This window comes from Urocampus carinirostris, chromosome 12 (assembly GCF_059441175.1).
Source record: "Urocampus carinirostris isolate Australia breed hairy pipefish chromosome 12, RoL_Ucar_1.0, whole genome shotgun sequence".
In the NCBI taxonomy this organism is placed as follows: domain Eukaryota; kingdom Metazoa; phylum Chordata; class Actinopteri; order Syngnathiformes; family Syngnathidae; genus Urocampus; species Urocampus carinirostris.
In genome coordinates this window covers 34,822,618-34,839,625 of record NC_142360.1, presented here as the reverse complement: position 1 = coordinate 34,839,625, position 17,008 = coordinate 34,822,618, and the positions used below count along the sequence as shown (strand labels likewise).

At 37.6% G+C, this 17,008-nt stretch overlaps 1 protein-coding gene across 4 annotated transcripts in view; it reads right to left on the bottom strand.

The window, feature by feature from the left end:
- ttll7 (tubulin tyrosine ligase-like family, member 7) overlaps positions 1-15,564 on the bottom strand; it is a 77,432-nt gene extending 61,868 nt beyond the window's left edge. The window contains exons 1-4 of one of the 4 annotated variants that reach the window (XM_088349286.1): positions 15,187-15,564; positions 3,594-3,790; positions 3,378-3,503; positions 2,552-2,673 (exon numbers count right to left, since the gene is read on the bottom strand). In XM_088349286.1, the coding sequence (XP_088205412.1) occupies positions 2,552-2,673; positions 3,378-3,503; positions 3,594-3,618 (273 nt within the window). In that variant the 5' untranslated portion in view covers positions 3,619-3,790; positions 15,187-15,564. The remainder of the gene's footprint in view (positions 1-2,551; positions 2,674-3,377; positions 3,504-3,593; positions 3,791-15,186) is intronic. The other 3 variants (XM_088349284.1, XM_088349283.1, XM_088349287.1) reach the window with 3 other exon arrangements.
- Between the last annotated feature and the right edge of the window lie 1,444 nt (positions 15,565-17,008).

Sequence of the window (17,008 nt, the reverse complement as noted above, 5' to 3'; positions counted from 1 at the left end):
TAAAACCCCCCTTCTGAAAACGAGTGCATTACAGGTGAAGGATTTTATACCTTTTACTATAAAGGAAGTTATATGATTAAATACACGTTACATTTATCGAGTGCAATGAAGATTTTCACTGAGTGGGCTTCAGGTCACGCTGATCCAAATGCGGAATGTTTTGGCCGGGGAATTTTGATAACAGGACTGGCGATGTTTGGAGAACACGGCCCTGATGACGTAGAAACGGTATCTCGTTTTGAGTTTCTCCAGACATCGAGGCGAGGGGGCGGCCCCCACGTGAGGGCTTTCATTGGCACGCCCATGGGAGGAGCCGGCACACCAGCTTGCGGGGGGAAAATGTGGGCAGAGAAAGGAGGCAGAAGATCGAGAAAGGAGGCTTGACAGAGACTCAAGCGACGCTAATTCGGCCATATATTCAATGGAGTTCACCTAGCTAAAATGTTTAAGAAATTAAATCTGCCCACGTGTGGAAATGCCGGTCTCTTGTCCATCTTTTCACATCAAGAAACCAGCGCGCATTGTTTGGTGAATAAAGGTTGTTTTTGGTTAATGGAGTCAGATAACCAATTCGAACAATTTGGTAAACTGTACATTTTTAATATTTAATTCCTAACACAGGCGACACCCCCAATTGAGTTCTGACATTTATGCCCAATTACCAACTTAAAACAAAAGGTCACGCCGCCACCTTTGGCCACCCCTGACTTAGTTTACAATGTTTTTCCCACTTTTTGCACAAAAAAGGAAAGAAATAGATCTATCTGGACTCAAAGGGGCCGAAGTAATTGGTTCTGCATCGTAAGCTGCTGCAATGACAACTGAATGAATCGCTTTGAATGTGTCAAAGCGGGGGAGCAATGAAAATCGTTGTGCTTTTTTGGGGGGATTCTGCGAGCAAATGAGCCTTATCGGGGACCTTCATTAAGCCGACTTCAACTTTAACTTGACATTAACCAAGAAACAAGAAACAGGTTGTAAAAAAAAGATGGCATTATAATCCTGACCAGACAATGAAACACCGGGAAGAAATCGCGCAATTACGCTGATTCTTCCGATTGCCAGAAGCGATTGTTGACCTTTACGGACAGGAGAAACGATCATGTGACGCTCCTTCGAACTTAAAGGTACAGCGTGAAATATTTGATCGCTAAAGGTCTCCGTATGGTGTTGTGCAACCATAAACGAGGGCGAAATGCACAAAGAAAAATGCAAACTACGGAGACTCGAAGTGACCAAAACACATTTTATTCCTTCCTTTTTGCCTTAACTTTTCACAAATAATGAAAAAAGAAAAAGGGGAGAAAAGGTGGAAAAGAGAAAAACATGCAAAAACTAAGAAAGGAAAAAAAATATATAAAAAGGAGAAAAACAAGAAAAGTGGCAAAAAGATAGAAAAATGTGGAAAAATGAAAAGAAAAAATCCTGAAAAAATTGAAAAAGAGAAAAAGAAAGAAAAGTGGGGGGAAAAAAGAAAAGAAAGAAATCTAAGTAAATATGAAAAGAAAAAGAAAAAAGATGATGTAAAAAAAATATATACAATAAGTAACAAAAAACAGATACAAAAGAATAAAAGTGGCCTCAGCATTACATCTGACTTTTTTTTAAAGAGATTTTAAAATAACTAATATCTGATAACAAAAAAATATGTTAAAAGCTTTACATTTGAAAAAATACATTTAAAAAAATAATAAAATAAATCACAGACATTTTTTTAAAAAAGGTGGTACCTGGCTTTTCTTTAGAAAAATATCATGTAAAAATAAATAATTGATAACAAAAATAGATTAAAAAAAAATGAAAGTGAACACAGATCCGGTTTTAAAAAAATAAAAGATTTGAAAATAAATAACTGCAAAAAGTATAAAGGCAGCATTACGTTTGGAAAAAACATTTTTTTCTTAAGATTTAAAAATCATGATCCGATAGCCAAAAAATAATGCGGTCCCCAAGCTTTCCATTTGTAATTGTGTTTAAAAATGTTTAAAAATAAATAATATATCAAGAAAATAAATGTAAGATTTAAAAATGTAATAATATCTAATGAGAAAGAAAAACGGAAATAATAAATATGTCCCCCAGCTTTCTATTCTATTAGAAAAAAAATGAAGAAGTAAAAAATAAGTGGCCCCCAACATAGCATTTCAAAAAAAAAATGTTTACAAAAATTTGAAAATAAATGTTAGATAACAAAAATATATTTAAAAAAAATCCCCTTTAGCTTTCCTTTTGAAAAAAATATTTAAAAATAAATAATACTTAATAGAAAATAACTAAAAATTATCTATTTGGAAAAAAATAAGGCAAAGGGCCTTGGAATATTTAAAAAAAAACTTTTGAAGCATCTTTGGTACTTAATGAGTTGATTTTGCTACATATAGATTTCCATTCGCATTATGAACTCTTTCCCTTACAGAAATTCTTGCAGAAAATTTTTCTTGATTATTTGTTCATCATTTTTTGGGGGGGGACGAGGGTTCCCCCAGTGTGTCCCAGACACCCCTCAAAAAAGATGATCATGTCGTCACGGCAACCAGGCCCGACAAAGTACCTGATAATTCCTGAGCTCTGCGATCTTCTCGTGCTGCACGGCCGAGTCACTCCATATCAGGTTTGCCGTCTCGTCCTCATCTCGCGATTTCACAAAGTCCATCTCTTTGATGACCACACGAACTGACCCGAAAAAAAAAAAATGGTGTGTGTCTCAATGACGACAATACTAAGGTTTTGTGTTAATCATTTCATGACATGAAATTGGTGGGACATATTAATATTTTAATGCTGTTATGTGAAAAATATTTAGCTCCATTTTTTTCCTTGTTTTTGGGATATCTGGAATTGTTTTTCCTTTTTTTTTAATTTATTTTTTCCCGCTTTCTTTTATTTTCACAATTCTTTCTTATGATTCTTTTTTCTTTTTCATTTCCTCCTTTTTTCCAATGTTTTACCTCTAGTTTCTGTATTTTTATTTTTCTCTTTTTTTCTTTTTTTACTCTATCTTAACCTTTTATTTTTCTCTTTTCTCCCCTGCACTCATTTTTTTATATATTTTTTCCCTTTTTCTATTTTTAAACTCATTTGTTTCTTTTAGTTTTACCTCTGTCATACTTCATCTTTTTTTTACCCTTTTTGTATTTTATTTTTATTTCTGTCTATTTTCTTTTTCCGATTTTTACCTTTTATTCTTTTATTTTATTCTTTTTCCCCTTCTTATACTTTGTTTGCTTCCTTTTTCTCTTTTTTTCTTTTTTCACTCTCCTATTCTTTTATTTTTCCTTTTTTCCCCCCTTATATCTCCCTTTTTCCGTTTATGCCTTTTTTGGTTCGATACTGAATCGAATTTTTCCATTCCGGAACTCGTCGGCAAGACTTCCTACCGATCTCGTATTTGGTACCGGCCACGTTGGCGCTGATGAGGCCCTTCTTCTTTTTGCCGTGCACCTTCCTCTTGCCCTTTTGAGGGGCCACGGATGGCAAGCGAACAGGGGACACGCCTCTGTCCTCTGCAGGGGACACAAGACACGGGACGTGGGCCGTGTCGGCTCTTTATTTCAGCAGGCGATTGGCAAATTTTCCAGGGTCCGTCTACTCACCTCCATCATTGGGAGGCGAGGGCATCTCTGTTGCCGGGGGCGATGCCAATCTTTCTGCCAGGCCCCGAAGACGATCTCACAGAAGACTATCAAATTGTTAGCAAGCGGCCCGCCGATCATCTGGGCATCTCTTTTGGAGAACTGGGAAGGAGGTCGAGACGGATAATGAATGGAGGGGGGAGGGGTGGCAGAGCTAGCTTATTTACAGCCCAGTGTGGAAAAGACAATGAATGTGGGTGTACATAGAGATCGAATGGAATGCATGAAAGAGAGAAGGAAAAAAAAACATGTTTTACAAAAAAACGCTTCAGCTCACATGAAATGCAAGCCAAAGTTGTATCGGTTTGTCTTAAACTGGGTTTTTCAAGCAGGAAGTTATTTAATGTCATTCAAAAATCCATCTATGTAGATTGAAGGATTTTATACATTTGACTATAAAAGATTTTATACGATTGAATACAAGTAACATTTATTGAGTGCAATGAAGATTTTCACCGAGTAGGCTAAAGTTCAATGAGCAGTGAATGTTAAGGGCACCCTGGCCTGGTAAGAAATGTTGTTTACAGGAGTGGCAGGAGCTGACGTGGGGCTGATAAGATAATCAGCTCATCCAGACGCGGAGGGGCCCTGATGACGGAGGACGGCAGGCATTGTTTTGATAAACGCTCTCCATTGTTTTGAGGAACCACAGACATAGGGACGCTCGTCTCTGAGGTGCTGGAGCCCACGTGGGGCTTCCCTGGGTTGCCCACGGGAGGAGCCGGCACACCAGCTTGCGGAAAGACGTGGGGCGAGAGAAGAAAGGCTGGAGGACTTCAGAGAAGGCTTGACAGAGACTCGAGCGACGCTAATTCGGCCATATTCGATGGAGTTCACTTAGTTAAATTGTTTATGAAATTAAATCTGCCCCCGTGTGAAAATGTCGGCTATTCTTGTTCAACTTTTCCATCAAGAAACGAGCACGCATTTTTGGGTGAATGTAGGTTGTGTTTGGTTAATGAGTCAGATAACCAATTCGAACGATTTGGTAAGCGATGCATTTTAATATTTAATTCCCAAAAAGATATACATGTAAGTGTGGAACAAATAAGTACAAATATATGCCATATAAAAAATGAACATGAGAATAAATCAAGTCATAGCTATACGTCACATAAATGCAATGTATTAATTGGAAGAGTGCACCGACCGTTCGTCAACGATCAACCAATAGGTGAAAATCTCAGTTTGACCCGTCCCCTCATTTGAATAACATTTTGTTGTTGAAGGATTTTATACATTTGACTATAAAGGATTTTATACAATCGAATACAAATTACATTTAATGCAAAAGATATTCACTGGCTGGGCTGTGGTGCGAGGTCAGGGCACCCTGGTGGAAAATGTTGTTAACAGGAACGGCGGGAACGGGACGTAAGGCTGATAAGATAATCAGCACATCCAGACGCAGAAAGGCCCTGATGACGTAGAAACGCTCGGTGTTGTTTTGAGTAGTCCAGACATCGCGACGCTCTTCGACGAGATGGTGAAGCCCAGGGACGGCTTCCTTGGCACGCCCATGGGAGGAGCCGGCACGCCATTATGCGGGGAGAAGATGGCCAGTAGGAGAGAGCTAAAGGACTTGAGAAAAAGGCTCCCCACAGTCGCCAACGACACTAATTTGGCCGTTTTCGATGGAGTACACTTAGTTAAATTGTTAATAAAATTAAATCTGCCCCGTGTGAAAATGTCGGCTTTCTTGTTCATCTTTTCCGTCAAGAAACGAGCGTGCATAAATTGTTGGGTGAATGTAGGTTGTGTTTGGTTAATGGAGTCGGATAACTAATTTGAATAATTAGGTAAACGGTACATTTTGATATTTAATTCCCAAAATTGTGACTTAATAGACCACAAATTATTCGACAATATACACGACAAAATAAACACTGAAATAAACACATGATAAATACACCACAAAATACAAAAAAGTACACTAAAATTCGGGTTCGGGTTAATTTTGTGTTTGTGTTACATGTTTAAATGTGGGCGCATGCGGCTTATATACAGGTGTGGCTTGTGTATGTACAAAATCGGTTTTCCTCTCAAAATGTGGTCGGTGCGGCTTATAATCAGGTGCGCTCTATAGTCCGGAATTTACAGTATGTCCCCCAGCTTTCTATTCTATTAGAAAACAAACTGAAAGAAGTAAAAAATAAGTGCCCCCCAACTTAGCATTTCAAAAAAAAAGATTTGAAAATAAATGTTAGATAACAAAAATAGATTTCAAAAAAATCCCCTTTAGCTTTCCATTTGAAAAAAATATTTAAAAATAAATAATACTCAATACAAAATACCGTATTTTCCGCACTATAAGGCGAACCTAAAAGCCTTTATTTTTTTCAAAAGCTGACCACGCGCCTTATAATACAGTGCGCCTTATTTATGGATCAATTTTAAAATTGCAAAGTTTTCCAACTAACTTGCAGCCGCCGACTAGATTTTCCCCCGAACGCCAAGTAGTACGCGGTGTATGCTGGGATTTATTTACCGGCGTTTCATTGGCTAACCATTGTGTCAATCATCATTTGAATCAGTCACTATTGGCTAAAGTTATTCGGAGGTCAAGGGGCGGATCCTTTTTATCATTTACAGGCTGGCATTGGCTCAAACGACAAACAAAGCCTGCAATTGGCCGAAAAAGATGTGTCAATCATCAGTTGAATCGATCACTATTGGCTAAAGTTATTCGGAGGTCAAGAGGCGGATCCTTTTTATCATTTACAGGCTGCCATTGGCTTAAACGGCGAAACAAAGCCTGCAATTGGCCGAAAAAGATGAATGCGTATAGCATGTGACTGACGGCATAGAGAAAGCATTTTTTTCTATTCTGTATTTGTAAATATTGTATTCTCCTGGATTTACTACCCTCACGGATATAAGAGGACATTGCCTGCACATTATTATGAACACAACGACTTCGGTGAGCTTACTCCGGGTTTTATATTGTCCCTGTATCTTGTTTCAGACTGAACTCGATGTTTCTGTGATAAGCGGTGCAGATAATGGATGGAATGGAGTGTCTATTTTTAAATTAAACTCAATTCCAAGTGTTTATTGTCATATGCACAGTAAAGTTGCGAGCGAAAAGGAAAATAGATACTAAGGAATGGTTAGCATTTCTTGAATCCCAAGATTTTAACCTTCCGAATGATGGAACGATGCATTTGAGTGACATCTTACGGACACCGCATCCGCACGTGTTCTCGACACGTATTTGCGTCTTTGCAAGCTTTCGGAATGTTAAGGGGGTAATAAGTTGGACTGAACTATCTGACTGTTTTGTCCACGTTCCCAATGTAGCGCCTTATAATCCGGTGCGTCTTATGTATGTCAAAAATAGGACCAAAAACTATTTTTTCGGGGTGCGCCCTATAACCCGGTGCGTCTTATAGTGCGGAAAATACGGTAACTAAAAATTATCTATTTGGAAAAAAATAAGGCAAAGGGCCTTGGAATATATAGTTGGAATATTTAAAAAAAAAACTTTGAAGCATCTTTGGTACTTAATGAGGCTGAGGCTTCACTAGCTGCGGACCTTAATCAGTTATTCGCTCGCATGTATTATAGTTTGTGTATTTAAGATTTTTTTTTCCAAAACCGTGAAGCCCTAGTATCAGCACTTGGTATCTGTATGGTAGAGCACTGGTATCGGCATCAAAAATGCTAAAGTGTGCCAGTTGGCTGAGAGGTCATCTCCTACGAGCAGATGGCGCTTTTACACCCGTTTGGAAAATGGACGCTTCGGGGCGAGAAACAATGTGAGGAATTAACACCCGTCAACCTGCCAAACTCTCTAATTGCCAGCAGACAAGACGATCTTTTATTTTATTTTATTTTTATTACATGAATATTTTCACAACTTGTGTGATATCGATTTTATCGCTTTTTACTTTTATCCAGTTGGCTCACGCTCTGTATTCTCTATCTTCAACATAGGTGGCCGAGTCATGCCTGATAAAAATGCACCGCTGTAATAAAACAAACTAAGAGGGCAATAAAATGGAAAATTATAGGGGAAAAGCCCACAAATCATATAATTCATTTCACTTTATTTAAGAGGTGGGAACACTACGGCTCGTCAGGCTTTTACATACAGCATTCAAAACAAAAATGTTAAAAATATAATGATAATATGAGGCAATTTAGATACAGAACCTCTGTATAACATGCAAAAAAACCAGAGTAGCAAGATGGCTGACAATTAGCTCATGGAATTGTTGGGAATTAAAATTAAAATGTACCGTTTACCAAATTGTTCGAATTGGTTATCTGACTCCATTTACCAAACACAACTTAGATTCACCTAACAATGCGCGCTCGTTTCTTGAAGGAAAAGATGAACAAGAATAGCCGACATTTTCACACGGGGGCAGATTTAATTTCATTAGCACTTTAACTAAGTGTACTCCATCAAATATGGCCGAATTAGTCGAATTAGTGTCGTTGGCATCTCTGTCTAGCTTTTTGTCTCTCGGCCCTTGCCTTTCCGCAAGATGGTGTGCCGACTCCTCCCATGGGCGTGCCAATGAAGCCCAAACTGGGCGTCGCGATGTCTGGAAAACTCAAAAACAACACAGAGTATTTCTACGTCATCAGGGCCTTGTTCTCAAAACATCGCCTGCCGTCCTCCGGCGGAGTCCTGTAATCAAAATTCCCTAGTCCAAATATTCTGCATTTGGAACGGCGTGACCTGTCATTGAACTATAGCCTACTTGGTGAAAATCTTCATTGCACTCAATAAATGTAACTTGTATTCAATCGTATAAAATCCTTTATAGTCAAATGTATAAAATCCTTCAGCCTACATTATTTTGTTCCCATATGTATTGCTAAGGTATTGGATATGATACTATATTGACAGATACAAAGAAATAAAATCAATCATTTTTTTCCTTTGAGGCCCTTTTGCCAATTTGCCACTTGAAAAGTTTGAGTATTTTCAATATAGGTGGCCAAGAAATGCCTGTGAAAATGTCACAAAATAACCACAAGAAGCCAGTACAATTGTACATTAGGAGAACTGAATCACACAAATCAAATAATTTGTGTCATATTAAGCAATTTTTTTTATAATAATGACATGAAATCCTTTTGATTGCTAGGTATAAATGATTGGATAAATATTGTTTAGAATTCAATGACAATGAAGTCTAAGATAGTCCAAGATAGTCTTTATTGTCATTGATAACAACGTAGTGAACTTATTTACGAACGAGATTAGACGTGGCACTCCAAGGGAAACGCGTCAGAAAAAATATTTTTAAAAAAACAATATTTCTAAGGTCGTGCTTGTAGACTGACCTAAGTTGTCAGTGCATTAGAAAATAGTGCAACGACGCCAAAATAACAATAAGATTTTCTGCACACTCATTAATATTTTTTTACTAGATCAGGACAAAACTGAACATACGGTACAAACATTTGTAAAGCAACAGAAACTACTGTATACATTGACAAAGATTGTCCTTGTTCAGTTTCATACAAAGACCAAGAGGGACACCTAGCGGCCAGAAGGCTCATGTGTCGGTTTTTTTCTGTATTAATACATTTTTTGATACACTCGAGAGAACTAGTGATTGTTTAAACTAATTCAGGTTAATACAAATGAGATTTGTATTATGTATTATTTTAATGTCACAGCAATTTGGAGAGGACTAAATATGAAGATGGTACAATAGTGCTACAGTATTTGAAAAAGAAAGGTCAATAAAGGACCAAAATTTGGAATTAGAACAGTCTTTATTGAAATTGATCACAACGTAGAATGCATTGTTTGGAAACAGACATGGACCTTCAGGAGAATCATGCCGTATGTCAAAGAATTTTAAGATGAGATTATACACACACATTATATATATATATATATATATATATATATATATATATATATATATATATATATATATACTATATTTATATATTTATATACTATTACATACACTTCTAATTAGTGCAACTTTTGCAGTCACTCAAACAGTGACTGTAGCCTGTATATTATATGTATGTCTATATATATATATATATATATATATATATATATATGTCTATTATATGTATATTATATACCGTAAATTCCGGACTATAAGCCGCTAATTTTTTCCCTAACTTTCAACCCTGCGGCTTATTCAGTGATGCGGCCAATTTATGTAATTTTTCTATCAGCCGCTAGCGGCGCTCGAGTGTTGCTACCATTAACTGCCCTGTCAAAGCTATATTATTATTATTAAAGCTTTGAAAACTCTCTCGGTGTACCATCTTTCTTTGTAAATATGTGTAACCCATGTATAATATGTATGTGCAACTGTATATTTTTTGTAATGTATTTATTTTATTTATTTTAGACACTTATTCTGATACGGGTGAACGAAAAATGAGGGGCGGAACAACCGCGGGGTGCCGAGTTTTTATGTGGGGACCGCTAAAGGTGAGGGACAGACAAGGAAAGAAGAGGGGGTAACAAGTTGGTTAAAGAAAAAGGAGTTGCGTGAGTAAATGTGTTCATCTGATATATTTTTTCCACCCTTACCTTTGGAAATATACACTTTTTTTCCTTGGATTTTTTCCTGGACTCTGCAGGTCTGCATCAAACCTTAAGTACCGGTATCATTTTCCGTTCATTCTGCCGGCTGTGATTTTTAGACTGTGGACTTTGATGAAGGACAATTAGTTTCAATCGCAGGACTTGAAGTCAGGTTTGGGTTAATTTTGTGTTTGTGTTACATGTTTAAATGTGGGCGCATACGGCTTATATAGAGGTGCGGCTTGTGTATGTACAGAATCGGTTATCCTCTTAAAATGTGGTGGGTGCGGCTTAGGTGCGCTCTATAGTCCGGAATTTACGGTATATATATATATATATATATATATATATATATATATATATATATATATATATAATAGATGATATATTTCCAATGTAGTGTTTGCAGTGGTTAGCACGTTCGCCTAATATGTGAAAGGTCCCCGGTTTGAGACCGGGTGGAAACATAGGTTGGTCTGGAGAGTAGTGGTGGGTGCCACCAGGCTGTACTTGCCCAAGACACACAACAGCAAATGGTGCCCCTACGACCCTAGTGGTCAACGGATCCAACCAACCAGTGTTTGTAGACTGGCCTAGGTCTACAAACACCTACAAGAGTGCAGTGAAAACAGTGCAATGGCATTAGCGGTAATGTATTTCGAAAATAAGAGGCGAGAAAGTAAGGATGTACAAGAAAAGGGGTTTTTTCTCATCTCATCTCATCTCATTAGCTGCACCGCTTATCCTCAGTAGGGTCAGTTCCAGCAATCATCAGGCAGTGGGCAGGGGACACCCTGAACTGGTTGCCAGCCAATCGCAGGGCACACGGGGACAGACAACTCACTTGCTCATTCACACCTAGGGACAATTTGGACCGGCCAATTCACCTGAAATGCATGTTTTTTGGAATGTGGGAGGAAACCGGAGTGCCCGGAGGAAACCCACGCAAGCACGGGGAGAACATACAAACTCCGCACAGGAAGTCTGGAGCTGGATTTGAACCCACGCAGGAGGTTCCCATGACTTGAACTGTGCCGCACATGCGCTAACCACTGCGCCACCGTGCTGACCCGGGTTTTTTTCTGTTGCACACAAAAACTTCATTGTTAAGCATCACTTTCACTTTCACATGACAAATAAATGTTTGTTTGCCGGAGTCTCATAGTGCCTTGCACGAGATGAGAATACCATCCTATTGTGTCATTGATACAACAAACGATGACTCTTTCTTTTCTGCAAAAAATAAAATTCCAGGATACGATGGAAACTTCATCGACTTTGGCCAAATTATATTCAAAAGATGCACAAAAAAATAACACAAGTGAAGCAGTCAACCTTCCTAGTAGCACCATATAAATATTTTTTCTATAAAAATAACATCCCTGGTGGGGTTAGTGCATGTTTTAGCCAACAATAAGAAATTGCATCATAGCACAGTGTGTCAAACAAGAAAAATACAAAAAAGGGCTTGGAGGCGTGGGGGGGTCACGCTTCTTTGCTTTGTGATGTGCTGCTTGCATCGCTTCATATTATGCACGGAATGAATAGTGACTCTAAAAGAACTGCTACACTCAATCATAAAGGGAAATTTAAAAAAAAAAAGTCTTATCAATTACGCAAATGTCTTAATATTTAATTTATTGTAACATATTATAGTTATGTAAGCATTCCCCCCTAAAGGCTAAAAAGACCACATTAAGGGTCAGCAATTTGCCTTTCCTTTTGACAACACAATTTACAGCATAGCAAACATGCCATCACATATGATAAATCTCAAATAATAACTGCGGAATCTTGACAGAAAAAAAGCCTTTATATAGTTTGTCTCATTAAATTCAGTTGAAATCCCAGCACATCTACAAAATTTAGCCGAAATTTTAGACTTGCCAGAACCAAGTCTAAATTGGGACCAAAAATAAAAACATTCTACGTTTTTTTCAAATTGTGTTCATAAATGTGACACTTTTGGGATTTATATGTATGGGAACATATATACTGGTATTTTATTTCTTGACTGTTATTTTGGAAATCTGTTGCTGGTAACAAACATTTGCATTATTTTTTGTTGCTCTATTTTCTGGTGCAACTTATGAATGAATGAATGAAAACTTCATTTCAAACATTAAAATAAAGACAGGACAAAAACAATAACTCAACAACAAAATAATGTTACATATCATGCTCGAAAAGGGGTAGTAAGAAGTAGATGCTTGTTTTCCCTAACCCAGTCGATAAGTAATATCTAGTAAATATTGTTTATCTATCCTAATATTTGTATCCTGTCTTTTTTCTTTAGCCCTGGAGAACCTATGGGTCATATATTTTCAAAGAAAAAAACGCATTATTGGGTTCTCCAGGTTAAAGTTTGTCCATGGCCTTTTTACCCTGAGTGCCTCTTTGTCTAATCTGTTTGCGAACAATGTTCAATGCATTGCTATCAATGACCATAAAGAAAATGTTAAGTCTTATTCTATTATACACTGGTTAACTGCAGCCAGAAAATTGAGGAAAGGCTCAATTTAGTCCCAATCCATTTACTTCCCCTTCCCCTGCATTGTGCTCTTTACTCTAACAATGTGAGATCATAAGGAAACAAAGTTTGTCCCATTCATCTGCAAAGCATAGGGGAAGGGCACAACACTCCACTATTTTCTGACATCTATATCTTGAAATCTCATGTCTAATCTGGTTGTCAACAATCTTCACTTAGTTGCTTTTAATATCAAAAATTATTTTTCAATTCTACTTCCATTAATGTGTTAATATTAATTAATAATAATGTACCACTTAAGCATTTCCCTTAAGACTTAACAGTGCAAGTTAAGGATTTTCTTTTGACTATACAGTTTACAGCGTATAAAACTTTCTATCATATAAATCTCAAATAAAAAACACCTTATCTTAACAGAAGAAAACCAATGTACTATATTTGCTCTCAGTAAACCTCCCCCATACAGAAAAAAAAGTGTAGGAGCTTTCAGCCCACAGGAAACAAATGCTCCAGCAGATATCTGAAGGCAAAGATAAAATGATGCACTTGAAATTTACAGTTGGTCCGGAAATAATGTACTGTATTTGCACACTTTGATTTCAAATATCCAGACTTTTCTTCTATTATAAATTTTGAGATAAGGATTTTGCGTGCCATCATTCTAGAAAGGTAGAAATGAAGCTGAAGAGCAAAGACGTGTTGGGCCAACTCGTTTGTCAAACGTCTTTGAAATTCAGATTGATTGTTACCGTTCCAGAATATTGTTTCCAGGACATTTTTTGCACCAATGTAAGGTTGCCGTCCTTACTCTGAAATTATTTTTTCTTCAATTGGAAGTTAAAAAGTGTTAAGCCGTTGACAGGCAGAAAACTGGTAAGCCGAGACCAAGCAAGCCACAACTAAAGTGATTGGAAATAAGAAAAATAACCTCCTTCTTTAAACTATTCAATGCGAACTTGTTTGAAATTATAATGTCAACATTATATATTACAATATTGTCCTAATCACAGATATGTTTTCATTTCAAGTCATTATTTCAATATATTATATCCTCAAAGGAAAATAAAAAGATACCTTGAAGATTAGAAAAAAATCACGTAATTGGAATGTGGGAGGAAACTGGAGTGCCCTGAGGAAACCCATGCAAGCGCGGGGAGAACATGCAAACTCCACAGAGGAGGTTTGATCTCATAATAATAATAATAATAATTTCCTTGTATTGTCATTCTGTGTAACAATGTACACAGAACGAAATGTCGATTACACCTGACCCGTTGTAGCGAGCCGATGCAGCCGCAGCCAACAGAGGGCGCCGCCGACCACTTTTTAAGTCTTAGGAATGACTCGGCCGGGGCGCGAACCACCGACCTCCCAGTCTCAAAGCGGGCGCCTTACCATCTAGGCTACTGAGCTGGTATGAACTGTGCCGCACACGCGCTACCCACTGCGCCGCCGTGCTGCCATTATATATATATATATATATATATATATATATATATATATATATATATATAACTCATTTTTATGACAAAAACAAGTACAAAAGATTGTAGAATAAAGATAAATATTGATGATTAAGAAAACAATCACCTACTTTCAACTCTTTAATACAAAACTGTTTAACGTTACAATGCCTAGAAGATATATTAGAATATATATCCTCATATTAACAGTTTTCATTGCAAGCCATTTCACTATATTTCCTCACAGAAAAAAAAGATACCCTGAAGATCAGCAAAATCCATGTAATTTTCCCAAAGTTTTGGGCTATTTATTTTCTATTTTATGAATATAAATATATTCTAGTGAAATCATATGATTGAAGGTATTCATTTTGTTATTTTATGACAAAAGCAAGCACAAAATAAGGTTAAAAATGAACAAAAATATATACAATGAGCATTTTACCTAACTAGAATTGTTTTATACTTATATAAAAACATATTGAAATGCCAGAAAAATAAGTAACATTTTGTAAATAATAATAAATATTAATTATGAGGGATTTGATCTTAAAATGAGAAGAAAAGTTGTGTGCTATATGACACTAGTTTGTATCATTTTATTTGCTTTTTAGCTCTCGTTTTCAGTTGCACGACACAATACAGTACAGTGACACCAGTGGTCAAATCCTACACACTGTCCCTTTAAGCGTCCTCGCCCAACAAGCTAAGCTAACCAGAAAGATCATTGATTGATGTGCCCTTTGGTAGCCTTTCACAGAGATATACTTTTTGCATTCTACAATATATTAACCGGCTTCAAAATGCTATGTTGCACAATGTAAATAAGTGTAATGAGGAATGATGCTGCAGTTGCCAGCATGCTGCTGCAGGTCCTGCAAAAAAGAAAAAAGGCATAGCTGGTGCGCTAAAAATGAAGCGTCACTGTTTTTATTTAGCTACCCCGCTACAATAAAATTGGCCACTAGAATCCTTCAGCATCAATTTGATGATGCACGAAAGGAAAACAGGTAAAAAGGTTGTGAAAATATTCTTAAAATATTCTTTAAAGGAGGATTGAGGGGCGAAGTGGCTCCCTACCTTATGAATGCCACTCTGTCGCTTTAACGCAGCTCCTTAGATTGCTTGAGTCCCGGGAATACTCCCAAGAAATAAAAGATCTAAAATACTTCTTGACAAGCAAACTGAGAAAAAGGGGGAAAAAAATAAGAAAAAAGGAAGAAGAAAATCGGTGTCTTGAAACACGGAGCTGTGCAAGACCGCTGGAGCGAATCTACGGGCGAAACCATTCCCGGTGATAAATGAGGGGTGCTGACACATCAATTGCTCGAGTTTGGCTATTTGCCGGCAGGTTCAAAAACCTGCTTGATACACTATGAGAACACTGATCATTTTTTGCACGGTAAGGTAGTCAAAACTGATTTTTCAAATTGTTTTGTGTGACCGGGAGCGCCATTCGCCTCTTCCGCATAGTTCCTAAACGCAAACACTGGAAGCTACCTAGCAACAGTGTCGCTGGCCGTGGTACTCAAAATCCCCCCTCCCCCTCTACTGTTATGGGCGCGTCCTTGCCATGTGTTATGACGTCACGGTCATTTATTTACATCTTAACGCTGCGGGTCAACCTTGTTTTTTACTTTTTTGAAATTATTTTATTATAATAAATCAATGTATCGTGGTGTGCCCACTTTTACTTACACGACTAGCTGAGAAAAAGAGAATATTGTGGTAGAGTTGTATGTTTTCTGTCATGCAGTTAGAAAAATGGTCTGAATCAGGGGCGTCAAACTCATTTTAACTCGGGGGCCACACGATAGAACAAACATTCTGTCGGGGGCCGGACTAGTAGATTAAAGAGAAAGAAAAAGAGTGATAAAGAAATAAGATAAAGAGGGAGGGAAAAGGAGAGAGGGCAGGACAAAGAAAGAAAAAGAGAGAGGGGGAGAGAGTCTGAGAAACAAAGGAGATAAAAAGAGAAGTCATGAGAGAGGGGGAAAGAAAGGGAGAGGAAGAAAGAAATCCAAAGAGAAATAGAAAGACAAAACGAGAGAAAAGAGAAAAGAAAGCGCGAAGGGTATGAAGAGAGAAAGAGAAAAGAGAGAAAAGGAAAAAAGGAAGTTAGAGCAAAAGAGGTTAAAAGACACAGAGAGAGAAAGAGACGAAGAGCAACAAAGGAAGAGAAAAAGAGAGACGCAGAGAGTGAAAGAGACAGAGTGGGAAAAAAGGTGTGGAAAAGAAAGAGAGAGAGAGAGGGAGAGAGAGAGAGAGAAATAAATACAAGTACAGTGTCTTTGTGAGAGGCACCTGGCTTTGGCAACATCAAGTTGACATATTTCAACCTGCAGCTTGTTTTTTTCTTGCGCTTCTCTGGTTGTTGTCTCATGGGCCGGATTCAATCCCATAGCGGGCCTGATCTGGCCCGCGGGCTGCCTGTTTGACACCTGTGGTCTAAATTGTCTGCATTTATATAGCGCTTTTCAAGTCAATGAAGACCTCCCAAAGCACTTTACAATGTGCTTCACACTTACCCATTCGCACACACACTCACACACCATGCAGCCATGCAAGGCGCCGACCTGCTTATTGGGGGCCTTAGGGATTCAGTGTCTTGCCCAAGGACACTTCGACATATAACAAAACAAAATGAAAACAAAATGTCATCCATTCCGATTTCATAAAAAATCCGCTGAAATATTGCTAGCCTTATTTGTTTTGATAGAGCTGGTTACTGTTTGAAGGCTTCTCGTATACTTCTTAATGGTATTCCAATATTTGGGGATTTTGGCGGGGGGGCATAATCAGCAGTATTTAAACAATAAAATACTTGCAATACTCAATTGATTTGTTCAGAATCCAGATTCGATGAAATTGATCTTTTTTCAATTGCATTACATAAAATAAA